Genomic DNA, 25,422 nt, shown 5'->3' on the forward strand with positions numbered 1-25,422 from the left:
TCCCTTTTAAGTCTTTCTAAGCGTTTCAAGTTTATATGGCCTAATCGACAATGCCACAGATAGGTGAGATCTGAATCATCCTTTTTGGCCCTTTTGGTATTTATGTTATATACTTGTTTGTCGTGATCTAATAAATAAAGTCCATTGACTAATCTAGCAGATCCATAAAACATCTCTTTAAAATAAAACGAACAACTATTGTCTTTTATTAAAAAGGAGAATCCCTTAGCATCTAAGCAAGAAACTAAAATGATGTTTTTAGTAAGACTTGGAACATGGAAACATTCTTCCAGTTCCAAAACTAGCCCGGAGGGCAACGACAAATAGTAAGTTCCTACGGCTAATGCAGCAATCCGTGCTCCATTTCCCACTCGTAGGTCGACTTCACCCTTGCTTAACTTTCTACTTCTTCTTAGTCCCTGTGGATTGGAACATAAGTGTGAGCCACAACCTGTATCTAATACTCAAGAAGTTGAATTTGCAAGTATACAGTCTATAACGAAAATACCTGAAGATGGAACGACTGTTCCGTTCTTCTGATCTTCCTTTAGCTTCAAGCAATCTCTCTTCCAATGCCCCTTCTTCTTGCAGTAGAAGCATTCGGATTCAGAAGTGGGTTGACTGAACTTCCTCTTTACAGATTTGGCGCCAGTTTGCTTAGTTGGGCTGGCCTTGTTGCCACCTTTCTTAGCATTCCTCTTCTTTCCAGATTTCTTGAACTTGCCCCCACGCACCATAAGCACATCCTGCTTATCACTTTTGAGCGTCTTTTCAGCGGTCTTCAGCATACCGTGAAGCTCAGTGAGCGTTTTGTCCAGACTATTCATACTGTAGTTCAGTTTGAACTGATCATACCCGCTATGAAGAGAATGGAGGATGGTGTCTATAGCCATTTCCTGAGAAAATTGCTGATCCAGCCGACTCATATTCTCAATGAGTCCAATCATTTTGAGAACATGTGGACTTACGGGCTCGCCTTTCTTAAGTTTGGTCTCAAGAATTTGCCTATGAGTCTCGAATCTTTCGACTCGAGCCAGATCTTGGAACATGTTCTTCAACTCACTGATGATTGTGAAAGCATCTGAGTTGATGAACGTTTTCTGCAGATCCGCACTCATGGTGGCGAGCATTAGACATTTCACATCCTTGTTGGCATCAATCCAACGATTGAGGGCTGCCTGAGTGGAACCGACGGGGTCACTCAGGCAGCCCTCAATCGTTGGATTGATGCCAACAAGGATGTGAAATGTCTAATGCTCGCCACCAAGAGTGCGGATCTGCAGAAAACGTTCATCAACTCAGATGCTTTCACAATCATCAGTGAGTTGAAGAACATGTTCCAAGATCTGGCTCGAGTCGAAAGATTCGAGACTCATAGGCAAATTCTTGAGACCAAGCTTAAGAAAGGCGAGCCCGTAAGTCCACATGTTCTCAAAATGATTGGACTCATTGAGAATATGAGTCGGCTGGATCAGCAATTTTCTCAGGAAATGGCTATAGACACCATCCTCCATTCTCTTCATAGCGGGTATGATCAGTTCAAACTGAACTACAGTATGAATAGTCTGGACAAAACGCTCACTGAGCTTCACGGTATGCTGAAGACCGCTGAAAAGACGCTCAAAAGTGATAAGAAGGATGTGCTTATGGTGCGTGGGGGCAAGTTCAAGAAATCTGGAAAGAAGAGGAATGCTAAGAAAGGTGGCAACAAGGCCAGCCCAACTAAGCAAACTGGCGCCAAATCTGCAAAGAGGAAGGTCAGTCAACCCACTTCTGAATCCGAATGCTTCTACTGCAAGAAGAAGGGGCATTGGAAGAAAGATTGCTTGAAGCTAAAAAAAGATCAGAAGAACGGAACAGTCGTTCCATCTTCAGGTATTTTCGTTATAGACTGTATACTTGCTAATTCAACTTCTTGGGTATTAGATACAGGTTGTGGCTCACACTTATGTTCCAATCCACAGGGACTAAGAAGAAGTAGAAAGTTAAGCAAGGGTGAAGTCGACCTACGAGTGGGAAATGGAGCACGGATTGCTGCATTAGCTGTAGGAACTTAATATTTGTCGTTGCCCTCCGGGCTAGTTTTGGAACTGGAAGAATGTTTCCATGTTCCAAGTCTTACTAAAAACATCATTTCAGTTTCTTGCTTAGATGCTAAGGGATTTTCCTTTTTAATAAAAGACAATAGTTGTTCGTTTTATTTTAAAGAGATGTTTTATGGATCTGCTAGATTAGTCAATGGACTTTATTTATTAGATCACGACGAACAAGTATATAACATAAATACCAAAAAGGCCAAAAAGGATGATTCAGATCTCACCTATCTGTGGCATTGTCGATTAGGCCATATAAACTTGAAACGCTTAGAAAGACTTCAAAGGGAAGGAATTCTAGAACCATTTGACTTAGAGGATTATGGTAAATGCGAATCATGTTTACTTGGCAAAATGACAAAGCAACCTTTCTCTAAAGTTGGAGAAAGAGCAAATGAACTATTGGGTTTAATCCATACAGATGTATGTGGACCAATGAGTACAAATGCTAGAGGTGGTTTCAGCTACTTTATCACTTTCACTGATGACTTCAGTAGGTATGGTTATGTCTACCTAATGAAGCATAAGTCTGAATCCTTTGACAAATTCAAGGAATTTCAGAGTGAAGTAGAGAATCAATTAGGCAAGAAGATTAAGGCACTGCGGTCTGATAGAGGCGGTGAATATCTGAGCTATGAATTTGATGACCATCTGAAAGAATGTGGAATTCTATCAGAATTGACTCCTCCTGGAACACCACAATGGAACGGTGTGTCGGAACGGAGGAACAGAACCTTGCTAGACATGGTCAGGTCAATGATGGGTCAGGCCGAACTTCCATTAGAATTTTGGGGACATGCACTAAATACAGCTGCACTCACTATAAATAGAGCTCCGTCTAAAGCTGTCGAAAAGACTCCATACGAATTATGGTTTGGAAAGCCTCCAAATGTGTCTTTTCTTAAGATTTGGGGATGTGAAGTATACGTCAAACGATTAATTTCAGACAAACTTCATCCAAAATCTGACAAATGTATCCTTGTGGGCTATCCAAAGGAAACAAAGGGGTATTACTTCTACAATACATCTGAGAACAAAGTGTTTGTTGCTCGAGATGGTGTCTTTTTGGAGAAGGATCACATTTCCAAAATGACAAGTGGGAGAAAAGTAGACCTCGAAGAAATTCGAGTCGAACAACAAACTCTAGAGAATGCTCAAGATGACATTCAGGATGAAACTCAGAGATCTTTAGAAGAATCTGGTGAGAATCATGGTCAATCTAGAATTGTTACCCCGCGTAGATCGCAAAGATATAGATCTCAACCGGAAAGGTACTTAGGTATTTTGACGAACGAGAGCTATGACGTTCTATTACTTGAAAGTGATGAACCTGCGACTTACAAGCAAGCTATGACGAGCCCTAGCTCCAAGCAGTGGCAAGAAGCCATGCAATCTGAATTAGACTCCATGTCTGAAAACCAAGTATGGGATTTGGTCGATTTGCCAGATGGCTACCAAGCCATTGGAAGCAAATGGGTTTTCAAACTGAAAAAGGACAAGGATGGGAAACTTGAAGTTTTCAAAGCTAGATTGGTCGCAAAAGGTTACAGGCAAGTCCACGGTGTGGATTACGATGAAACCTTTTCACCAGTTGCAATGCTAAAGTCTATTCGGATAATGTTAGCAATCGCTGCATATTACGATTACGAAATATGGCAGATGGATGTCAAAACTGCTTTCTTAAACGGCGTTTTAACAGAAACTGTGTTTATGACACAGCCTGAAGGTTTTGAGGATCCAAAGAATGCTAAAAAGGTATGCAAGCTAAAGAAGTCAATCTACGGATTGAAGCAGGCATCCAGGAGCTGGAATATACGTTTTGATGAAGCAGTCAGTGACTTTGGTTTCATCAAGAACGCGGACGAATCTTGTGTATACAAGAAGGTCAGTGGGAGCAAAATTGCTTTCCTAGTATTATATGTCGACGACATATTGCTTATCGGAAATGACATTCCTATGTTGAACTCTGTCAAGATTTGGCTTGGGAAATGTTTTTCGATGAAGGATCTAGGAGAAGCACAGTACATATTGGGCATCAAGATTTACAGAGATAGATCTAAAAAGATGATTGGACTTAGTCAAAGCACTTATATCAATAAGATGCTTGATAGGTTCAAGATGGCGGACTCCAAGCGAGGCTACCTACCCATGTCTCATGGAATGACTCTAAGCAAGACTCAGTGCCCAAAAACACTTGATGAGCGTAGACGAATGAATGGGATTCCATATGCATCATTGATTGGTTCAATAATGTATGCTATGATATGTACACGCCCGGATGTTGCGTACGCACTCAGTGCTACGAGCAGATACCAGTCAGACCCAGGAGAGGCGCATTGGACTGCTGCCAAGAACATTCTGAAGTACCTGAAAAGGCACAAAGATGACTTCCTGGTCTATGGTGGAGATGATGAATTAATTGTTAAAGGCTATACGGACGCAAGTTTCCAAACCGACAAAGATGATTTTAGATCACAGTCTGGGTTTGTCTTCTGCCTCAACGGAGGAGCAGTAAGCTGGAAAAGTGCTAAGCAAAGCACCATTGCGGATTCTACAACTGAAGCGGAGTACATTGCTGCACATGAAGCAGCAAAGGAAGCTATATGGCTAAGGAAGTTCATAGGAGAACTTGGTGTAGTCCCCTCCATTAAAGGACCAATAGCCCTGTATTGTGATAATAACGGAGCTATTGCACAGGCAAAAGAGCCTAGACACCACCAGAGAGTCAAGCATGTACTTCGTAGATTTCGCCTTCTACGAGAGTTCGTTGAAAGAAAAGAAGTCGAGATAAGCAAAATTGGAACTGATGACAACATATCAGATCCATTAACTAAACCTCTGCCGCAGGCGAAGCACAACTCGCACACTGCAGCTATGGGAATCAAGCATATTGGAGAATGGCTTTGATGTCTCTGTTTAATGTTTTAAAGTTTTAGAGTTTAAATCTTTGTAAAACATTATTGGTTAATCATTCACAATAAATGAAAAGAATTCATTTTTCCATTTAATTTGTGGTTTATTAAATGATGAGTCCCTTCAATTTGACGATATATTCAAGATAGACTGTCAGGACCAGTCCTGTGACTAAGAAATGTCTATCAAGTGAACTTGAATGTCAAAGGTTGAAAATGGTCCCTAATCGGAGTTTTCTATAAAATTGGACGCATAGAAAACGTTAGACGATTAGAATGCAAGATGACTAGTAGTTCTGTTTCTTGAACTATGTGGACATGGCAATGTCATAATCATTTGCATAGATACTTACTTTGGGAAGACTAGTATCGGACAAGACCTATGAAACTTTACTGTAAGAGATGAAAGTCTGTCATAAGTAAATTTCATTAAATTATTAGACACTAAATCCTCAATACCTGAGTGATTTGAGATTACTTGTTTGAGAACTGGTTGCTTTGACGTTAACCAACCGTCGCACCGTAAAAGGAGGCTATAAAGGCAACGCTCAAGTAATCACCTATCAAACGAAGTCTAATCTCAAGATCGCAAGATTGGGATTGTCCTCCCATAAATCGGGATGAGATGCTTAAAAGTTGTACAAGACCACTCGGAGAGCTAGAAACTGTGAAATGCATGGCCGTGCTCAGATGAATCATAGGCTATGATTATCTGTTTATTTGATCAGTTGAACTCTGAAACCGAGGAACACCTCTGGACATAATAAGGATGACAACTCTTACCTTATGTTCAAGAGCAAGCATCGAGAGACAAAGGAATTAGGAAATGCACACTTGTCCCTAAGGACAAGTGGGAGACTGAAGGAAATAATGCCCTTGGTCCAAGTATGCATTCTATGTTAAGTCTAATAAATGCGGTTCAGTATTAATTAACAAGTTAATAATTCAGTGAGATCAAGTGAGCTGAATGCCTAGCTAGAGGCCGCTTCAGTTCAAGTGGAATTAATGATATTAATCCACAGCTTACTCTTGACTGAACCCGTAGGGTCACACAAATAGTACGTAAACGGATCAAGTATTTAATGGCATTAAATACTCCATCTATGAATATTCGGAACCGACGGATCTTGGTTTCAGTGGGAGCTAAGATCGTCACAGGCAAGAAATGAATACTCCGGAAACGATGATATTGCCGGAAACGGAAATATGGATCGTATCGGAAATATAAATATTATCCAAGTCGTAGATGTTGCCGGAAACGGAAACATAGTACGTATCGGAAAATATTATCGGAAATGGAAATATTGCCAGAATCGGAAATATTGCCGGAAACGGAAATATTGTCAGAATCGGAAATATTACCGGAATCGGAAAATAATTCCGGAAACGGAAATATTAAATATTTGTTCGAAACGGAAATTAATTCCGGAATCGGAAATATTAAATATTGTTCGTATCGGAAATGAATTCCGGAATCGGAAAATTTAATCGGAAGCGCATCGTACGAATAAGCATCGGACGAGGCCTGCCGGACGAGGCCCAGCACGAAGCCAGGCCATCGCCCAGCAAGCCAGGCGCGCCGCACAAACAGCCACGCCAGGCCCAGCGCAAGGCCAGGCCCAGCAGGCTGCGCAGCGCGCGCTGCGTGGGCTGCTGCTCGCGCGCACGCATGGGGCCCATCGTGGCAGCCGTGCGTGTGTGTGTGCAAGTGTTTGTGTTCGTGCACGTTTCCTAAAACATGCAGAGTTCGGTTAATGATTAAATTCCTAATTCTATTTGATAAATTAATTAAATTAGAGTTCTTGTAGGATTCTAGGTTAAATTAATTTGTATCTGAATAGGATTTCGATTCCCTTTCCATACCCCTATAAATATGAGGCTAGGGCTCACAATTTATAACAAGTTTCAAAGTATTCAAAAGTGAGTTTTTTGAGAGAAAATTAAAACACACATCTTGCTCATAAAAGTGCCGAAATTTTCTAGTACCTTAAGGGCGATTCTAGTTGGTCAATCTTAAGGCGGATCCGGACGTGCTGTGGACTATCTACGGAGGGACGACACTTGGAGTCCTAAAGACTTGTTCTTGTTCGGTTCGGGCGCAGCTAGGGAGGGCACGCAACAAAGAGTATGCATCTAAATTATGCTATATGATTATGTGTAAATAATATGTTGTCCTGGGTTAATGGTTGTTTCCGCATGATCTATGTAATGTCATATGTATCATAACCCAACAAAATCTTTTTAACTTTCTTGCTTGCAGCTTGTCTTCCGGAAGTTCTCCCCTTTCCTTATATGCAATGACTGCGTCCATCCAGCTTGGTTCGGGACGTAGATTGCAGACTGTGGGGGGGGGGGCATGTCAATGCTTCTCTCGTGGTGTACTTCCACATGGACCGACCTGTTTAGGTCGATGAGCGTTGAGCTTGCAAGTTTGGACAGTGCGTCTGCTTGTGTGTTCTGACCTCGGGGGATGAGGATGACTTCGAAGGATCTCAACTTTGACGTTTAGGATTTAATTTTTTCTAGGTAAGCTGTCATACTTGGCCATTTGGCCTCATACTCCCCTCGGATTTGGTTGGCTACGAGCTGGGAATCAGGTTTGAAACAAACATGTTCGGCCTCCAAAGATAAGCATAGCTTTATCCCTGCGATCGCGGCCTCATACTCGGCCTCATTGTTGGTTTCCTTAAAACCGAACTTCAGGGCTTATTCAATGCTTTTCCCTGCTGGAGGTATCAGCACCACTCCGGCTCCCGAGCCATTCACTGTGGAAGATCCGTCAGTGTAGACTTCCCATGTTCTTTTGGTGTCATCTAACATCTCCTGATATGAGAATTCGGCCAAAAAGTCAGCGAGTGCTTTTGCTTTAATGGCTGTCCTCGGCTGATACTTGGTTCCGAACTCAGATAGCTCGAAAGCCCATGCAGCCAATCTTCCCGACCTCTCTATCTTGTCTAGCACTTTCTCCAGTGGTTGGTCAGTTAGCACCACTACTTGATGGGAATCGAAATAGGGTCTAAGCTTTCGGGCTGCCACCACCACTGCGTATGCTACTTTCTCAATGAGTGGGTACCGAGTCTCGGCATCTGTTAGGGTTCGGCTTGTGAAGTAGATTGGCTGTTGCTTTTTCTCTTCTTCCCAAAGGAGTACTGCGCTTACTGTCCCGGGGTTGACTGCGACGTATAAGTATAGGGTTTCCCCTTCCTTCGGCCTGGCTAGTGTCGGCAGTTGGGCTAGGTGAGCCCTGAGCTGTTGGAATGCATTTTTCTGCTCTTGTTCCCACGTTAGCTCGGGGTCCACTTTCCTCGGGACGCCTTTCTTTTTGATAGGTTCTGCTTCTCCTCCTGGGAGGGTTTTTGGTTTGAGAGCTTTGAAGAAGGGTGCCCCCTTGTCCCAAGCTTTCGATATGAATCTCGAAAGTGCGGCTAACCTGCCTGTTAGTCTTTGCACGTCTCTCTTTGTCTTCGGCTCGGGTAGGTCTAATGCAGCCTGGACCTTGTCCGGGTTTGCATCAATTCCCCTTTTGCTCACCATGAATCCGAGGAACTTTCCCGCTTTTACCCCGAAGACACACTTCTTCGGGTTCAGCTTCATTTTGTACTTCCTTAGGTCGGCGAAGGTTTCGGCCAAATCTTTGATGTGATCCTCCTCCTTCACACTTTTTACTATGGAATCGTCTACATAAACCTCTATGTTCCTTCCTTTTTGGTCGGCGAAGACGTGATCAACTAACCTTTGGTAGGTGGCCCCGGCATTTTTCAATCCGAAGGGCATCATTCTATAGTTGAACACTCCCGCGCTTGTGATGAAGGCGGTTTTTGCTCTATCGTCGGGGTGCATGAATACTTGATGGTACCCTGAAAAGGCGTCCATGAAGCTAAGCAATGCATGGCCACTGGTAGAGTGCACTAGATGATCTATCCTCGGGAGGGGATAGCAGCCTTTCGGGCAAGCTCGGTTTAGATCTGTGAAGTCAACGCACATGCGCCACGAGCCGTTTGCTTTTTTGACCATGACCACGTTGGCTAGCCATTTGGGGTACATACACGGTTCGATAAAACCTGCTTCTTGCAGTTTCTTCACCTCTTCGGCGATAGCTTTGTTCTTCTCCGAGGAGTAATTCCTTTTCTTTTGTTTGATTGGTCGGGCCTCGGCATTGACATCCAGTTTGTGGCAGATCATCTCCGGATCTATCCCTGGCATATCGGCTGCCGACCATGCAAAAATATCTTTGTGATCCCTCAGCAACTGGATCAGATCAATTCGGAGTCCCGATCCTAGGCCTCTGCCTATTCGGACACTTCTGTTTGAATCATCTTCTAGGGGGACGTCCTCCATTTCTTGATCTGGTTCGGGAGAGAGGGTTTCTGGTCGAGCATCAACCTCTGCGGGTTTTATCAGACTGCTCGACCCCGCCTTTCTCCTTTTTGCATCATTTTCCTCTTTCAGGGGGATACTTTTCTCAACCTCATCTTTGGGACTGTCTCCTAGCTTCGGCTTTCGGATGGCAGTGTGACAGGTTGATCTTGCCACCTCCTGGTCACCTTTTATCCGTTCGGCAAAACCTGCGTCCAATACGTACATCATCATCTGGTGGTACGTGGATGGGATTGCCTGTATCTTGTGAATCATGGTTTCTCCCATAATGACATTATATACCGAATCGCAATCCATCACTAAGAACTCCTCTCGGACGTTTCTCGCCGCTAGGCCTTGGCCAATGGTAACGGGGGTGATCTTTCCTCGTGGAATTGCTGCGGATCCGTTGAAGCCGATTAGCGGGTAACTGACCTTAGTCAGTGACTCCTCTCCTTCTTCAAGGATGAGCTGCTCGAAGCAGTTTGTGAAGATGATGTTGACGGCGCTTCCTCCGTCGACCAGTACTCTGTGAACGTTGTGGTTGTTGAGATCCATTTGAATTACCAACTTGTCGTCGTGTTTGTACTGGGTTCCGAGGCAATCATCAGCAGTAAAATTCATGTTCGGGAGTGTAGGCTGGTTCTCCCCTACAGTGCTGAAGTTGCTTGCTCGCGTGGCCGGATCTTTGTCCCCCGAATACCACGAGAATTGGTTTTTTCTTTTGCCCTTCAGTCTCATGGACTCTTCTCTGGGCCTGCTCTTGTAGTTTTCCAGACGTTGCTTTTTCTTTTTCTTCCCTCTCCGTTATTCGGTCGAGCAAGTATTGCTTTAGGTAGCCTCGGCGGATGAGGTCCTCGATGATGTCTTTCAGCGAGTTGCACTCCTCGGTGGTATGGCCGAAGTCATCGTGGAACTCACACCACTTGTTCTTGTTTCTACGAAGGGGGTTTGATCTGAGCTTGTCTGGTAGCTTCCACTTTTCATCGTCCTTGTGGAGGCTGAAAATTTCTCTTCGGGGTATGGTGAGTGGAGTGTAGTTGGTGTACTTGGGTTGAAATTCACCCTTCTTCCCATCTTTCTTTGGGCTCGCCTCTCTCGCACCCACCTTCTCTTTCCCCTTTCTCGAGTTGCCCTCGGGCCTACTCTGATTCATTTTGGTATCCCTCGTATCCGAGGGACCTTTCAACCTTGCTGCTGCCTTGTTGAACTCTTCCCTTCTGATGAACGCATCTACCATTTGAAGTACGTCGGCTATTTTGGAGGGGTTTTTCATTGACAGTTTATCCCAGAATTTCCCCTCCCGGAGTGCGTGCTTCAAGGCGAAGATTGCTACGTTTGGCTGCAGGTTGGTGATGTTACTTGATTCTTTCATTAATCTGGCCATGAAGTCCCGAAGACTTTCATCTCGTTCCTGTTGTATGGAGGTTAGCTCTGCGGTAGTTCATTCGGGGCGATTATTGCTCACAAATTGTACGCAGAACCTCTTCTTCAACTTCTTCCAGCTTTTGATTGATCCCTTCGGCAGCGACTTGAACCATTCCCCTGCAACTCCTGTCAGCGTGGTTGGGAAGTATTTGCACCAACAAGCCTCGGAGTAGGGGCTTAAGAACATTTGCTGTTCGTAGGAGATGACATGGTCCTCGGAATCCGTGATCCCGCTGAATGTTAAGTGTGCTGGTAGCCTAACTTTAGGGATCTCCTCCATAACAATATCATGTAAGAACGGGGAAGATGATGGGGTCATGATCCTCTTTCCTAGCCTCGCCCTGATACCTTCGCTCCTCGAGTTTCCTCTGTGGGATTGTTCGGGGGCGTGTAGGGGGCTAGGAGTTCGATCACTCCTCCTTCTTCTTCTCGACTGGCCACTGGCTTCCGTTTGCCTACTGGATCTGCTGGTGCTGCCTAGCCTATCATGGACCGAAGGGGGCAATCTACTGTGTACCGAACTTCGGATCCGAGTGCGGTCACTTGCCCCGCTTTGGAGAGCTTGCGGTGTTGGAGATGGTGTTTCAAACCATTCTGGCTGATGTTCTGCCCTTTGTTGCGTATCCCATGTACTCTCTCTCCATCTTGTCGTTAAGTGTGTCCCCGACATTGTAGGGAGAGTGCGTTCGGGCCTCGCAGTTTCTTCGTTAGGCGGTGGCCTGTTCAGCAGAAGTTGTCGCCTGATTCTCCTCGCTTCTCGGCGATCCGCTGCCTGTGCCTGTTCTTTCTCATTGAAGAGGAAATTCTGCATGATAGTCATGGCTGCGGCGAGCTCTTTTCGAGAAGGGAGTGTAGGTCTGCTAGCTGTTGCGGCGGTAGCCCTTGTCGGCTGTGATCTCGCCACTGATTGCAGTTGTTCCCCCTCATCGGATCCTCAATCCGTTTGGACAAGGACATCGTCCTGGTTGTCATTGTTGGGAATTTCCATTTTTCAAGTGAAAATGGGGTGTTTTTCAAGGCTTTGAAGTGTTCTTCTCCACAGACGGCGCCAAATTGTTCCGGTGTTGAAGTGGAAGGAACAATGGGCTTCGAATGAAGGCCCTTTTGAGTGTGCTGAAGATCTTGCTAGCTTGAATGAGTAATGTCCGAATTCACCTGCACAAAGATAAAGTTACTAGCCTCGGGGGTGTTTCCGAGGAAAGCCCCTCCGATGCCTAAGTAAGAACAATGCTCGGATTCTAGAGAGTAGTCTTAAGGCAATAAATTGGACGTACCTTGAGGTGTGAGCCTTGGCGGCCTATTTATAGTGTTTGTGTAATAAATGTCCACATAGGTCATTTATTGTTTGGTGGGTCTTGGGCCTTGCTGGCTAGACAGCCTTTTTGTAGTGTTTGTGTTTTGGACTTGAATGGCCCAATTGATAGTCAATTGGGAACCCAAAAAGCATGTATACGAAAGATATTTGTTTGATGTTTGCTGAAGAGTTTAGTGTTAATGTAGTAGCGACTAATTTGAAGTTTGGGGTCGTGTAAAAGTAAAAAGATGGAATTAATCGAGAATTTTGGTCCAATAATTCTTAGATGAATTGGAGGAAAATATTGTAGTGCTTAGTATAAAATTAGCGTTGTCGACCATATGAGCAAAATATACACAATGAAATTAGTAACCCTTGTTTAAGAGATTAGTAACTCAAATTGATATGATAAATACCTCTAAATATTAGTTTTGTTTTATGGTCGTTACTTTTATATATTTAGGAGAGGTACTTTTGTAGGTTTGGTCATAGTATTTTTTCTACAGTTTATGTCTGTTATTTTTATAGTTTTATGGGGGGTACTTTATAGTTTAGGCCTGTTATTTTTATTGTTTTAGGAGAGATACTTTTATAGTTTTTGTCAAGGTACTTCTATAGTTTAGATCTGTTACTTTTGTAATTTAAGCATGTTACTTTTATAGTTTTAGGGGATGTACTTCTATAGTTTGAGCCTGTTACTTTTATAGTTTTAGGGGAGGTACTTTATAGTTTTAGTCAAGGTACTTCTATAGTTTAGACATGAGAGGTGCTTTTATAGTTTTAGTCAAAGTATTTTTTCTATTGTTTATACATGTTACTTTTATAGTCTAGTCGTGTTACTTTTATAGATTTAGGGGAGGTAATATTATGGTTTAGTCAACAGGGGCGGACCTATGTACCCCTAGAGGGGTCCAAATGGACCCCCATTATTTTTGAAAAAAAAATTGTAAATTTGATATTGGGGAATTAATTACAGTTGAAATAGTTGAGTTATGTATAATTAACTTACATTATTAATAATGAAATGTACTTGAAGCATAATGGTTGCTTGAATACTATTTTGCCCACGTGATCAGGGTTCGAATCCTCTTAAGTGTAGTTAATTATGGATTTTCTATTTATTTTTTTGTCTTTTACTTTGTCCCCTTTGTTGATCATCTAAATTCTTTATGTTTATTTTTTTTTTCTTCATCGCTTTTTTTTCTAGAATGGTTCATGATTTTGCATTTACAAAAACACAAGAAAATAGTAATGTTATTTTTTCTTCAAAGATATTTGGTATTTTTCTTAAGATATACTTCTAGTGGTAATTATTGTAATAAAGTAAATCTCATTTTAAGTATGAAAAACTCGTTTTTTTCATTTTAAATTGAAATCGTGTCAAGTTATTGTTTGCAATTTGGACTAGGTGTTGAGTTTTATTGCTATGAAAATCCAAAATTAATGTTCATAAATCCTCCACATATTTTATTATGGCGTTTTTAATATTTCGAGTACTTACCTCTCACCTTTAACCCTCTATAAAGAGCAATTATGAAAAATTAGAAAGCAAATCATAATTTTTTTTGGACCCCCATTTATAAATTTCTGGGTCCGCCCCTATTAGTCAAGGTATTTTCTATAATTTAGACCTGTTACTTTTATAATTTAGGCATTTACTTTTATAGTTTTAGTTAATATACTTTATATTTATAACTCAAACTTGTTACTACTATACTTTTATGCCTATTATAATATTTGTGTTAATGTGGAGAAGTCCTCTCTTCTATAAAAAGCCCCTTCATATCCTTAGTTTTCATCTTACTCTTGCGTAATTTTTTTATTCCTTTTACACCCTTGTTGTAACTTATAATTACAACACTTGCATGATCTTGACAAGTGTCTTTTAATGCAATCCTAATTCTATTAAATATTCTCATATTCCTGATGAAATCCAAAAATGTCATCCAATGGCCTCTGTGTAATGTTTCTTGCTCAAATTATAATATTTGTGTTAATGTGGATAAGTAATAATAAAAGTTGAACTCATCACTTTTGGAACACACAAAAGCTCTTGCGCGCACAAGGTGTACAATAAATTTATTGTACACCAAGATAACTTTTATACATTTTTTTTTGTAACTTTAACCTATTTTTCTATAACTTTTATATTATAAAATTAAAAAGTTGATAGATAAACATTTTAAAGGGTTAAATGATTAATTTATACATTATTAGTGATTTTTAAAGAAATAATTTTTATTCAAATGAAAAAATTTATCATTAAAAAATAGATAACTTTTACATATATAAATGTAACTTTTAAGTATTTTGGGTCAACTTTTACTCCAGTGTACAATATTTATTGTACACCCATTATAAATAAGAATTTGTGTGGAACAAATCAAAGGAATAACAAGGAAAAAAATTAGGATTAGTAAAAAAATGTCACCAGTTGGAGTCAGAACCCGCGACCTCCACACCAACATTAAGGATTAAAGATGCACATTTTTTACAACTGATCAACGCATTCACTGCACATCAACACCACGCTTTATTTAATAAACATACCATGTCATGTCTGGGCAACGTGTTGTTAATGTGAACGCGTCACACCGCTAGTTGACGGTGTGGCGAGCCACACGCAAGACCGACCGCCTCTCAAGAAGCCAAAATTATATAGCGTCCCTTCGACCAAAAAAAAAGTACTCCCTCAATTCTCGAATATCTTTTAGAATTTTGACACTATTCATAATTGAAGAGAATCTTCTAATTTCTTTCCAACCGTACTTAAAACCATATGCATGTGAGGTCTTATTTTGTTCGTCTTAATGTGTAGTTCAACAATTAATATCAAATTTTCATATTTTTTCTAACATACGTATTTGGAGATATTTACGTTTAAATATTAAGTTGAAACGAGTTGGAAAGTCAAAACAAGACTAACATTTAAAAACGAAGAGAGTATATATGTTTCGCTCTCACTTTATTTGATCTCTAATGTAGGACCATGTTATACATTTACTTTATTCAGGTTTTTTGTATATATGTCACGTGACCCCATTTAACGATTTTTTGTTCAGGTTTTCCCTTCAAGAATTCCCCCTTTCCCCTTAAACTCAGTGACTTAAGAAGGAAAAAAAAATTCACTCTCCTCGATGCCCTTTCTTCTTCGCCATTTTCCTCTTCTATTTTTTCTTGGATTCGTTCTTTGTAGTTTAAAAAAATAAAATTCGCAAAATCACCTTTGATTGTAGTGGCATTTCGTACAAGATAATACTGAATGCCCCAAATTTTTTGCTCCAATTTCTCCAATTTGTGAACTCTTGAAATTAGGGTTCATAATTTAATTAATTTTTGAGCAGCTTCTTTATTTGCATATTCAAGCCCAGTAATACGCAGGGGACGTCAGTGAGTTGGCCCAATTCAGCAAACTTTGTGGACGCTTCACCTTCTTCATCCAGTTCATTGAGGCACGTGAGTTGCGTTTAGTTGCGGTGAAACTTCTGTATAACCTTTCTTTTTTCACGGCGCAAGAACGTACTTGCTGCTAGCCAGCTTGGGGATTTCATCATAATTATATAAGACAACAATGGAATTACTGAAGAGCAAGTTGCTGATGTTGGCCTATTGGTTGAACTTCCTGAAAGAGACCTTGCACTCACTCAGCGAATGCTTAAAGAAGATACTTTTGGGCTCATCATATCTAGATTAAAAAGAATCGGGCAGGGGAGGCTAGAGGTGGTCGTTTTATGACTCCCTACCTAGAAGGGCTTGTACGTTCTCTTGCAACTTGCAAAGGTTACATATGTGTAAGCTGAAGATCCCGAGATACTGGCTTTTTTGCGTGACCAAAATTTTGGATGGCTATTCACTGACTTGCTTCAGGCCAATGGGATTGAGAATGTGTAAATGGATGCTTCTGCTTGTGCTTTGGAGAACCTTTTTTTTTTTTTTTAAAGGTTACTGAGTTAGTTAAGGGGAATAAGGAGGGAATTTCTTGGAGGGAAGAGATTTTTTTAAAAAAATCGTTAACTAGGGTCACTTGCCGTTCACGTGACAGTCTACGTCGGAAAACTGGGTTTGACCGTCGGAAAAGCGGCCTTGGTCTCTATTCACAAAAAAAATGATTTCGGTCCTATCTCATAACTTTTTTTTTAAAAAGGTCCTTTGTCACAATTTTTGGATTATAAAAGGTCATTCATGACAAAAATTCCTTATAATTAAGATCTTACAATTATCACACATTTGGTGGATCTCAATCTATAATTTCATTTTAAAGATATCAACCTATCCCTTTTATTTATTAATAGATGTATAATTGTTTATTACTCATTTTTAAATAATTAATCAAGTTCTTAACTTTTCTTTGCTACTAATTTATTTAGAAACTAAAGAGCTAGATGAAAATGATGTTAATATGACATTTTCTGCTATATATATAACATTTTTTCCATTACAATTGACTTTTCTACTACATTTTTTTTATCATATGTTATTTTTAAACCATTGATGCAATAAAATTTCTATCATTCTCATCCATCATAATGTATAAAATTGTTAAAGAGAAACAATGAAAACCGTGAACTCTATAGTACTAAATTATTTATAACTTTACTACAAGAAACACCTTTCAAAAACATTGTGAATCTAGCATCTTTTTTTTTTTCTTTGATAGTGACAAACTATCATATATAAAACAAGAAAAGTAAATGACCAAAAAATTAGGTTTTTCATAATTATTATTTAAACCATAATCATGATGAATAATACTACTTCCATTTCATAATATTCTTTACAGTTACTATTTGAACAAATATGAAGACAAAATGGATAATTGTGCTAAAAGGTGGGTGAATGAATGTAATAAAATATGGATAAAGTAAGCCAGGGAATGTAAAAATGTGGGTGGATGTAATGAAAAATTAATAAAATTAGAGAAAGTGAGTAGAATGAAATAAATGTTGTTGGAGAAAGAGGGGTAAGATCAGGGGTGGACCTATTAATACCCCATGGGGTCCCTAGGAACCCCATTATTTTTTAAAAAAAGTTTCAGAAAGTATCCCCCTAGTAGGAATCTGTAGCGACAAAGAAACAAAGACATGGGAATTAAAGGAGACAAAGACAATCCCACAAACCTTAATCACATGAACACTTTCCAACAAGGCCACATTTAAAAAAAGAAAAAAAAGAAAACAGTAAATAAACCCCAAATCCCCCAATATTTTGACTTTCTCTCTCATCCTCACAAATTACAATTCCAAGTTTCCATACCTTCCAACGTCTCTTTCTCAGTTACTCTAATTCCTCTTGACTGCTTCCTGGCTTCATGCTCGCCGGCCTACGACCCTACCCCGATAACTCCACATTTGTCGCGTTTGCACTCTCCGCCTTCTCGTAATATTATGCTGGAGTGATGGTCCGCTAAAGTGGCGCAGCCGCGCTGTGTTAATGTGCTGCCCGTCGTCGGTCTACGATCCGCTTCGTGCTCTACCACCGCCAACGGTCGCGACTCCGACTCCGGTAGTCCAGTCTCTGTCATCCGTCGACTATGGTATTTTCGTGTAATCCTAACTCTTAATTTTTCTATTAATCAATTTATATTGTTCAATCTAAATGAGGTTTTGCAACTTCAATCATTGAATAAAATTAATTTGTAGCTAGTGTTTGGATTATTGAGTGGTTAAATTTAAGTGAATGATTTATTAGTTTATTTTATAATTTTATTAGTAATATGTTTTCTGAAAATATTAAAGAACCTTGATTAATTGATGTAACTTGTGAAATTGGGGGTAGAATAATATTTATTTGTAATATAATTGGCTTAATTGTAGAAAAAATCAAATGAAAGGTGGAGAAACAAAATAACAAGTATAGAGATCATTAGTAACTTAGTGGTGAAATTAAACGAGGCATCTAGCCTTACAACAACAACAAAAACAACAACAACAAAGCCTTAGTCCCAAATTGATTTGGGGTCGACTAACATGAATCGTCATAGAAGATCGTCATTGGAGATCGTCATTTTGATCAAATCAAACCAGAAAGGAGCGGGAAGTTAAAAGAATAAACAAGGAACAGGAAGTAAGTGGAATTAATGAAAGTATGATAAATATATTACATAAAAATATTATAAGGGATAATAAAAATAAAAAAAGTTTAAAATAACTATAAGTAAGATGGGTTACATTTCAAAATAGCATTTTTAAAAAAACGAGAAAAAACGCAAGCAGTAAAAGTAAGAGAGTCAAAATGGAAGATGTACAAGCCAAATGAAGTCATCAGCGTATATTCTCTCCTTCCACTATGTCCTATGCAACGCCATATTCTCCTCAATCCCAAGTAGGCTCACATCGTGCTAAATCACCTTCCTCCAAGTGTTTTTAGGTCTTCCCCTACCCCTCGAAATTCTATCACTTTGTGACCCTTCTAGCCTCCTAACCGGGGCATCACGTGAACTTCTGGTTACATGCCCAAACCGATCATCTTAAACTTAATCGGTGCAACCCCTAATTTCTTTCTAGCTAATAATCTCATTCTTCAAACGATCCTGTTTTGTATGCTCACACGTCCAACGTAACATGCGCATCTCCGCCACATTCATCTTATGCACGTGACAATGTTTGACTTCCCAACATTCCATGCCGTATAACAACGCGTGTCGAATTGCCGTGCGGTAGAATATCCCCTTCAATCTTCGGGGCATGCCTGGATCACATAGGAACCCGTGGCACTTTTCCACTTTAACCAACCTGCTTTGATTCTACGAGACACATCGCCATCCAATTTTCCATCCCTTTGGATAATAGATCCTAAATAACGAAATATTTCAAAACCTTACACAATTTTCCCATATAAAGTAATCACCCCTCTCTCTCTGTCTTGGGCTCCATTAAACTTACACTCCATATATTTCGTCTTGTTTTTACTAAGCCTAAAACCCCGAGATTTCAAATTTTTTCTCAATAACTCAACCTTACTTTCCACTCCTTCTTTGTTTTCATCAATCAACACTATATTATCTGCAAACATCATGCACCATTGTATACCCTCTTGAATTGACCTTATCAGTTCGTCTATGACAATAGAAAAAAGAAACGGGCTAAGTGCGGAACCTTGATGCACTCAAATCGTAATGGGAAATTATTCGGTCTAACCAACACTAATACGCACACTCGTGCTAACTCCCACATACATTTCCTTGATGATGTTAATTTACTTCCTCTGAATTATTTTCCTACTTAATGTCCACCAAAGAATTTCCCTCGTTACCTTAATCCCCACCAAGTCACGAGGCATCTATCCATCTAATCTTAAAAACATATTTTTTTATTAAAAATGAATATACATGAATCAAGCTAATTATAAGAGATTGGTGATACACTTATATTGTAACCTTATTAAAGTATTAATTGTTGTTGCTTGGTTAATTTATACAATGTCTCACATAGTGAGATTGTGAGAAGATGACTAATGACAAGGGTTGCCCTTCACGGAAAAGGAAGAAAGCAACTTTGGACTAGTTTGTTCAAAAATAAAAAAAGGTGAATCGAGTTGTTCACGATTGCCCACTCCGATCTCTTCACCAACTCACCCTGCATGTCCTCCTAAATCTCAAGCTGAATAAGAGTTTACTTCCCCGTCAAATGACACTCCTTAATCTCTAGAGACCGCAACGGGATCGGTACATCCTACTCATTGTAGTACGGGTACCACTTGTGCATCCAAGTAGAGACAAGAACACCTTGATGTAAACTCTATTCCAAATGATCCGGCCAAAAGGAAAATAATTGTAGACTATCATCCCATGGACCACGAAGTGGTGAGGAAAGAATACATTCAAAGAGGTCCTTGTCAACGAAAGAAGCGCAATTTCCCCAAAACAGAATTTGGAAAAGGTAAAATGCGTCGCTTTAATCCCTCTTGGTTTAAGAAGTATGTTTGGCTTGAGCATAGTGATTTAAAAGATGCCACATATTTCTATTATTGCTATTTGTTTAAGAAAGAAACAACTAAAGCAGAGGGAGGAGATGCATTTGTCATAAATGGATTTCAAGGTTAGAATAAGCCATATAGGTTAAAAAGCATAATGGTGGTATTAATAGAGCTCGTAAACAAGCTTTTGAAAAGTTTAAAAATTTGAAAATTCCATAAAATTCCATTCAAGCTTCTTTAAACTCACAATGTGAACAAGTTAAAATTGAATATGAAATTTGTTTGACTGCTTCACTTCATTGGTTGAGGTTTCTTTTGCTCCAAGGTTTGGCATTTTGTAGTTATGATGAAAGCGATGAATCAAGTAATAAAGGAAATTATTTATAACTTTATATTTGCTATGTGGATAAGAATTCTAAAGCTGGAAATGTTGTTTTGAAAAATGCTCCTAAGAACAATAAATTGATAGCTCCTTCAATTCAAAAACAAATTATCAATTGTTGTGCCTAAGAAAATACTAAGGCAATTGTGGAAGATCTTGGTAAGGATTATTTTGGAATACTCGTTGATGATTCTAGCGACGTATCTTGTAAAGAAAAAATGGCTTTGTGTGTTCGTTATGTTGATAAAAAGGGAATGGTAGTGGAGCGATTTCTTGGTATTGTCAATGTTGCGGATACTACAGCTTTGTCTCTTACAGAGGCCATCATTGCTTTGCTTAATGATAATTCTTTGAGTTTGTCTAGTGTATGTGGCCAAGGATATGATGGGGCTAGTAACATGAAATGTGAGATTAATGGCCATCAAACCTTGATAATGAATTAAACACCATCTGCATATTTCTTTTAATACTTTTCTCGCCAACTACAATTAACCCTTGTTGTTGTTTCAAAGAAAAGTAAAGATTTTAATATAAGCATTCTGGGAAAATAGGAGGCAACTAGGGTGTCATTTTCTTATACAATTATCTACGCCCATAGTGACCTTGCCCTTAGGGTGGATTTATGGGTTGCATTGAAGAGAATTTTGTGGTTGGCTTTTTGACACACTTGGAGACTTGTTAAATGTTGTTGTAGTATCTTGTAAGAGAAAGGATATGCTTAGAGGGAAACAAGTTGAAACAGTTGTAAAAGCTTTAGAAGATGGTGAAATTGAAAGTGGGAAAGGATTGAACCAAGAACTTGCTTTGGGTCGGCCGGGTGATACACGTTGGGGATCACATTATAAACTGATTTTGAATGTTATTGCTTTGTATCCGGTAATTTGAGTGGTAATTGATTCGATTGGGAATGGTGTTCAAAGTGATGATGATGCTCGAAAAGTCGATCATGTAAGTTTTGAAATTGAGTCATTTAATTTCATTTTCATATTTCATTTGTTGAAAAAGATTTTTTGGATTGTGAATGAGCTAAACAAAGCTTGGAAAAAAAAAATCAAGATATTGTTAATGCTATGTCACTTGTGAGTTTGACTAAAGATAGATTTCAAGACATGAGGGAAAATGGATGGAAATCGATCATTCAAACAACCACTTTATTTTGTGACAAAAATGATATAACAATTGTTGACATGGATGATGTTTTTTTCCCCAGAGGAGAAAGACACGTGGTCGTTTGGATACTACACATTACCACCATTATCGAATTGAAGTGTTTTTGTGAGTTATAGATCTTCAACTTCAAGAGATCAACAATAGATTCAATGAGGTGAGTATGAAGTTGCTTAATTGTATGAGTTCTTTGAGTCCGCTTAACATTTTTTCTTCTTTTGATAAACATAAGGTGCTTAAACTTGCTGAATTTTATCCCAGTGAGTTCTCAAATGTTGAATTACTAAGCTTTGATGATCAACTTGATAATTAAATTGCCGATATGCGGAGGAATAATAGATTTTGGAGATTGAAAGATTTGAGTGAACTCTCTATGAAGCTAGTTGAGACTAAAAAGCATCAAGTGTACCAACAAGTCTATTTTTTCATAAAGTTAGTGTTGATTCTCACCGTAGTAACGACCGGTGTGGAAAGAGAATTTTGTTCCATGAAGATTGTAAAGAATCGTCTGCGAAATAGTTATTTATATCACAAATGTGATGAGTAAATTGTATTTTGGTGTCCCCTATAAATTAAATATTCCCTCCGTTCCTTAATACTCGCACCGTTTTGAATGGACTCGTTTGTCAATGCACAACTTTGACCACCAATATTTTTAACTACATATTATAAAAACTAGGAGTGTTCATTACAGAGTACACGACTTAACGGGTACGGGTAGTTATTTTGTCGGCTGATGACCCGACCCGGAAAAATCAGGTACTCGATTTACCAGGTACCCGATTTTTCCGGGTAGGGTCACAGGGTACCCGTATTCTTTCATAAAAAAAAATTCATACTTAGTTTCCAAAAAAATATGTAAATAATATATACATTATAATAAATAAACACAAGAAAATGTTAACATACTTAGTTTCCAAATCTAAGCATAATTGTTTAGCATTTTTCAAGAAAAAATAGCGTAAAAAAAGAGAGAGTAGATCGAGTACCGATATACAATCTAATTAACAAAAAAAGAGAGAGTAGATCGAGTACCGATATACAATCTAATTAACAAAGGAGATGAAGCTCAAAGGTGCCTCCTTCTCTGATCTCACCATATAAATTGATGTAAATACTAGCTGCTAAACATGCACAGTTAAGAAACCCCTTCCAAAGATAAAGTTTCGAAACAAAACACTTGCCCAACTATTTACATTTTAGTGTCAGTGTTAATTAAATATACTTGCATAGAAAAACCCAGTTTTTATATTTGTATATAAACACCGTAATCATGAGCTTCTTCCTAGTATCCATCTCATATCACTTTTCTGATATGCAGATAGCCGGGATGAGAACATAATATCGAATTTGATTCTCAAGTTTCATCTTGTTTTAGGTTCCTTGGATATGGGCATTTCTTCACCTGAGAGCAGGACTTCATGCCCATGTTTCACAATATCTGAGACTTTAATTGTCGAGATTATCAGAGAGGACATCAAGGAGGTGAGAGAATGAGAAGCGAGTGGCGAAGCAGAACCCTAAAGTTTAAAATTCTGAAATACTCTGTAGTAAACTGACTAAACTTTCCCAGGCATAAACAACTAAACACTCATAAATTTTTTAGTTTTTTTAATATTTATTTTTGTTTTTAACGAGTATTCGGGTACCCATTTAATTAAAAGAGCGGCCAATGCCCCGACCTGGTACCCGAAATATTTACCGGGTCGGGTACCCGGCCCACTATTTTACAAAAAATAACAAATTACCCGATTTATTTGTGCCAGGTCAGTGGCTCGGAAATTTTTTAACACCCCTAATAAAATTTATAAAACTATTAATATTTTTAAAATATATATTAAGATGAAGCCAACTATATATTATACACTAACATTTGTTTTCATGTACTAGAAATAAAATTGGGTCAAAGTGAATTATGTGAATAGTGCAAAAGGTCAAAACAGTACGAGTATTAAGTGACAGAGGGAGTAGTCTTGTAGACACCTACATTGTGACTCCCCATTGGGATGATGACGATACCATTATCCTTGCTAGGTGGTTGGATCAACTCTGTGCGGAAGTCCCAATTGCTAAAACATATTCCAAAATCCAAGATCCAAAATTCAATTCCCGAGACCGTTCCCATCACGGAACTCGGTACAAAATACAATTTCCAAAAATCAATTTCAAAATCCAAATACAATCTCACCCAATGGATCACTCCATTGGTTTTACAAGGCCTTTTCCAGTCAAAATGACACTAAGCAATCCAAATTCGGGCGCCTACCCACAAAACCGAGCAAGCCGGGCCTCGTCCCGTTAAACCGAATTTGAAAAACCGAAACGGCTAGTTTTAGTCGCAAATTTCCATAACCACCAAGCAAAGCTACGTGCCAAAAAAAAATAGTACAATTCGTACAAAGGGTACGCCCACTACAAGCCAAACGCAAGGACGACATCTTCGTCCATGCTTGGCGTCTTCTATGCCTCGTCAGCGGCGCCAGGTGCCGTTGATGCGCTGGACGCAGCTGTCAGTTGGCGTTTAGCCTCTCATTTTCCTATTAAAACCCCTAATTTCCAGCACTTTGGGGCAGCAATACACAACCATAACGTCGTAATTCTGAAATTGCCACTCAAAATCCAAAATACAAATTCTTCAAAAAACCCATACAAATCTCAAACTTCTAAGCATTTGGGAGCTCCAAGAGGAATTCTAGCCTAAACCTAACTAGGTAATTCCGAATCCCAATCCTAATCTACCATGTTTCTATAATTTCTATTTCAAAATGATTAGTAAAGTTAGAACTTTTACTCTTAAAAGTGTCACTTACAACAATCACATATTTTTACAAAATCAACACTTACTATGATACAAATACAAAGTTCCAAGATTCAATGATGTTTAAGGTTGTTTGTAATCACTTCCTTAAACTAGAATCATTTTCAAAACATGGAGTATTCAAAGGTGAGGCCTTTTTAATTTTTAAAGGTCTAATGTTTGAGATTCAAGACTCCACTTTTCAATATTCAAGTTCAAGTTTAATTTTCAAGATTTTATGATGTTTAAGGTTGTTTTTAATCACTTCCTTAAACTACAGTCATTTCAACATATGGAGCATATCAAAGGTAAACCTTTTTAACATTAAAAGGTCTAATCTTTGAGATTCAAGACTCCTCATTTCAATATTCAAGTACAATATTCAAGATTCAATATTTCAATTTCAATTTCTATGTCCAAAATCTACGACACTTTAGGATGAGAAACTTGTCCTAAAGTTGAGATTTTTAGACTTGAATCCGTGTCGGACGCACTTATTCTTAAGAACTCGTTTGGCGTTCGGATCTCAAATTCAATAGTTCAATTTCAATATCGCATCTTTCAATTATGCACTTCAATACCGCAATTTCAATAACGCCTTTGAATTATGCACTTCAATATCGCAATTTCAATAATGCCTTTAAATATTGCACCTTTCAATTCTGCACTTTCTATTTATGCAACTTTACTTGCCTAGTCCTTCTAGGCATTGTGGTTTCCCACCTAGTCCTTTTCTAGGTGGTGATGTATTTTACTAATCACGCACTTATTTTCTATTGTGATGTTGCTTTACGTGTTTATTGCTTTCATCACCTCACATGCTAAATACAACAAAGTGCAAAGTTACACCACGCTTAACAAAGATAATTTCTTGGACAAATCGGCCTTAGGTTCCCTTAAATTAACTTTAAAGCGAAGTGGTCACGATACAAAAGTAGAATTTCTATTTGTGCAAGTTCTAAATTCAAACCCACATAGTGTCATGACTAGGGTATTTCGAAAATGTTTTATGCCATGCATTTGAATACAATTTCTAAGGCTCGCGGAATAAGCATCTCGTTCCCTTGCCCGGATCTCAC

The 25,422-nt window shown here is 39.0% G+C and overlaps 2 protein-coding genes across 2 annotated transcripts; one reads left to right on the top strand and one right to left on the bottom strand.

Annotated features, from left to right (window-relative positions):
• Nucleotides 1–261: 261 nt before the first annotated feature.
• LOC130465852 (uncharacterized) lies at nt 262–962 on the bottom strand. The gene is made up of 2 exons (XM_056834681.1): nt 509–962; nt 262–419 (listed from the first exon to the last, which is right to left on the bottom strand). Exons 1-2 carry the CDS (start codon nt 945–947, stop codon nt 403–405), a joined length of 456 nt encoding a protein of 151 aa, XP_056690659.1. The 5' UTR covers nt 948–962; the 3' UTR covers nt 262–402.
• Nucleotides 963–20,597: 19,635 nt separating this feature from the next.
• LOC110793753 (uncharacterized) lies at nt 20,598–21,658 on the top strand. The gene is made up of 3 exons (XM_056833539.1): nt 20,598–20,784; nt 21,074–21,255; nt 21,590–21,658. The coding sequence occupies exons 1-3, from the start codon at nt 20,598–20,600 to the stop codon at nt 21,656–21,658; spliced, it is 438 nt and encodes a 145-aa protein (XP_056689517.1).
• Nucleotides 21,659–25,422: the final 3,764 nt, after the last annotated feature.

This window comes from Spinacia oleracea, chromosome 1 (assembly GCF_020520425.1).
Source record: "Spinacia oleracea cultivar Varoflay chromosome 1, BTI_SOV_V1, whole genome shotgun sequence".
NCBI lineage: Eukaryota > Viridiplantae > Streptophyta > Magnoliopsida > Caryophyllales > Amaranthaceae > Spinacia > Spinacia oleracea.

Excerpts from the sequence above, each read along its gene's own strand:
- LOC130465852 (XM_056834681.1), bottom strand. The coding sequence starts at position 947 with ATGATTGGACTCATTGAGAATATGAGTCGGCTGGATCAGCAATTTTCT.
- LOC110793753 (XM_056833539.1), top strand. The coding sequence starts at position 20,598 with ATGGCTTTGTGTGTTCGTTATGTTGATAAAAAGGGAATGGTAGTGGAG. Across the intron at positions 20,785-21,073 it reads TGGGGCTAGTAACATGAAAT|TATCTTGTAAGAGAAAGGAT; the intron begins GTGAGATTAATG and ends ATGTTGTTGTAG. Across the intron at positions 21,256-21,589 it reads ATGTTATTGCTTTGTATCCG|AGGAGAAAGACACGTGGTCG; the intron begins GTAATTTGAGTG and ends TTTTTTCCCCAG.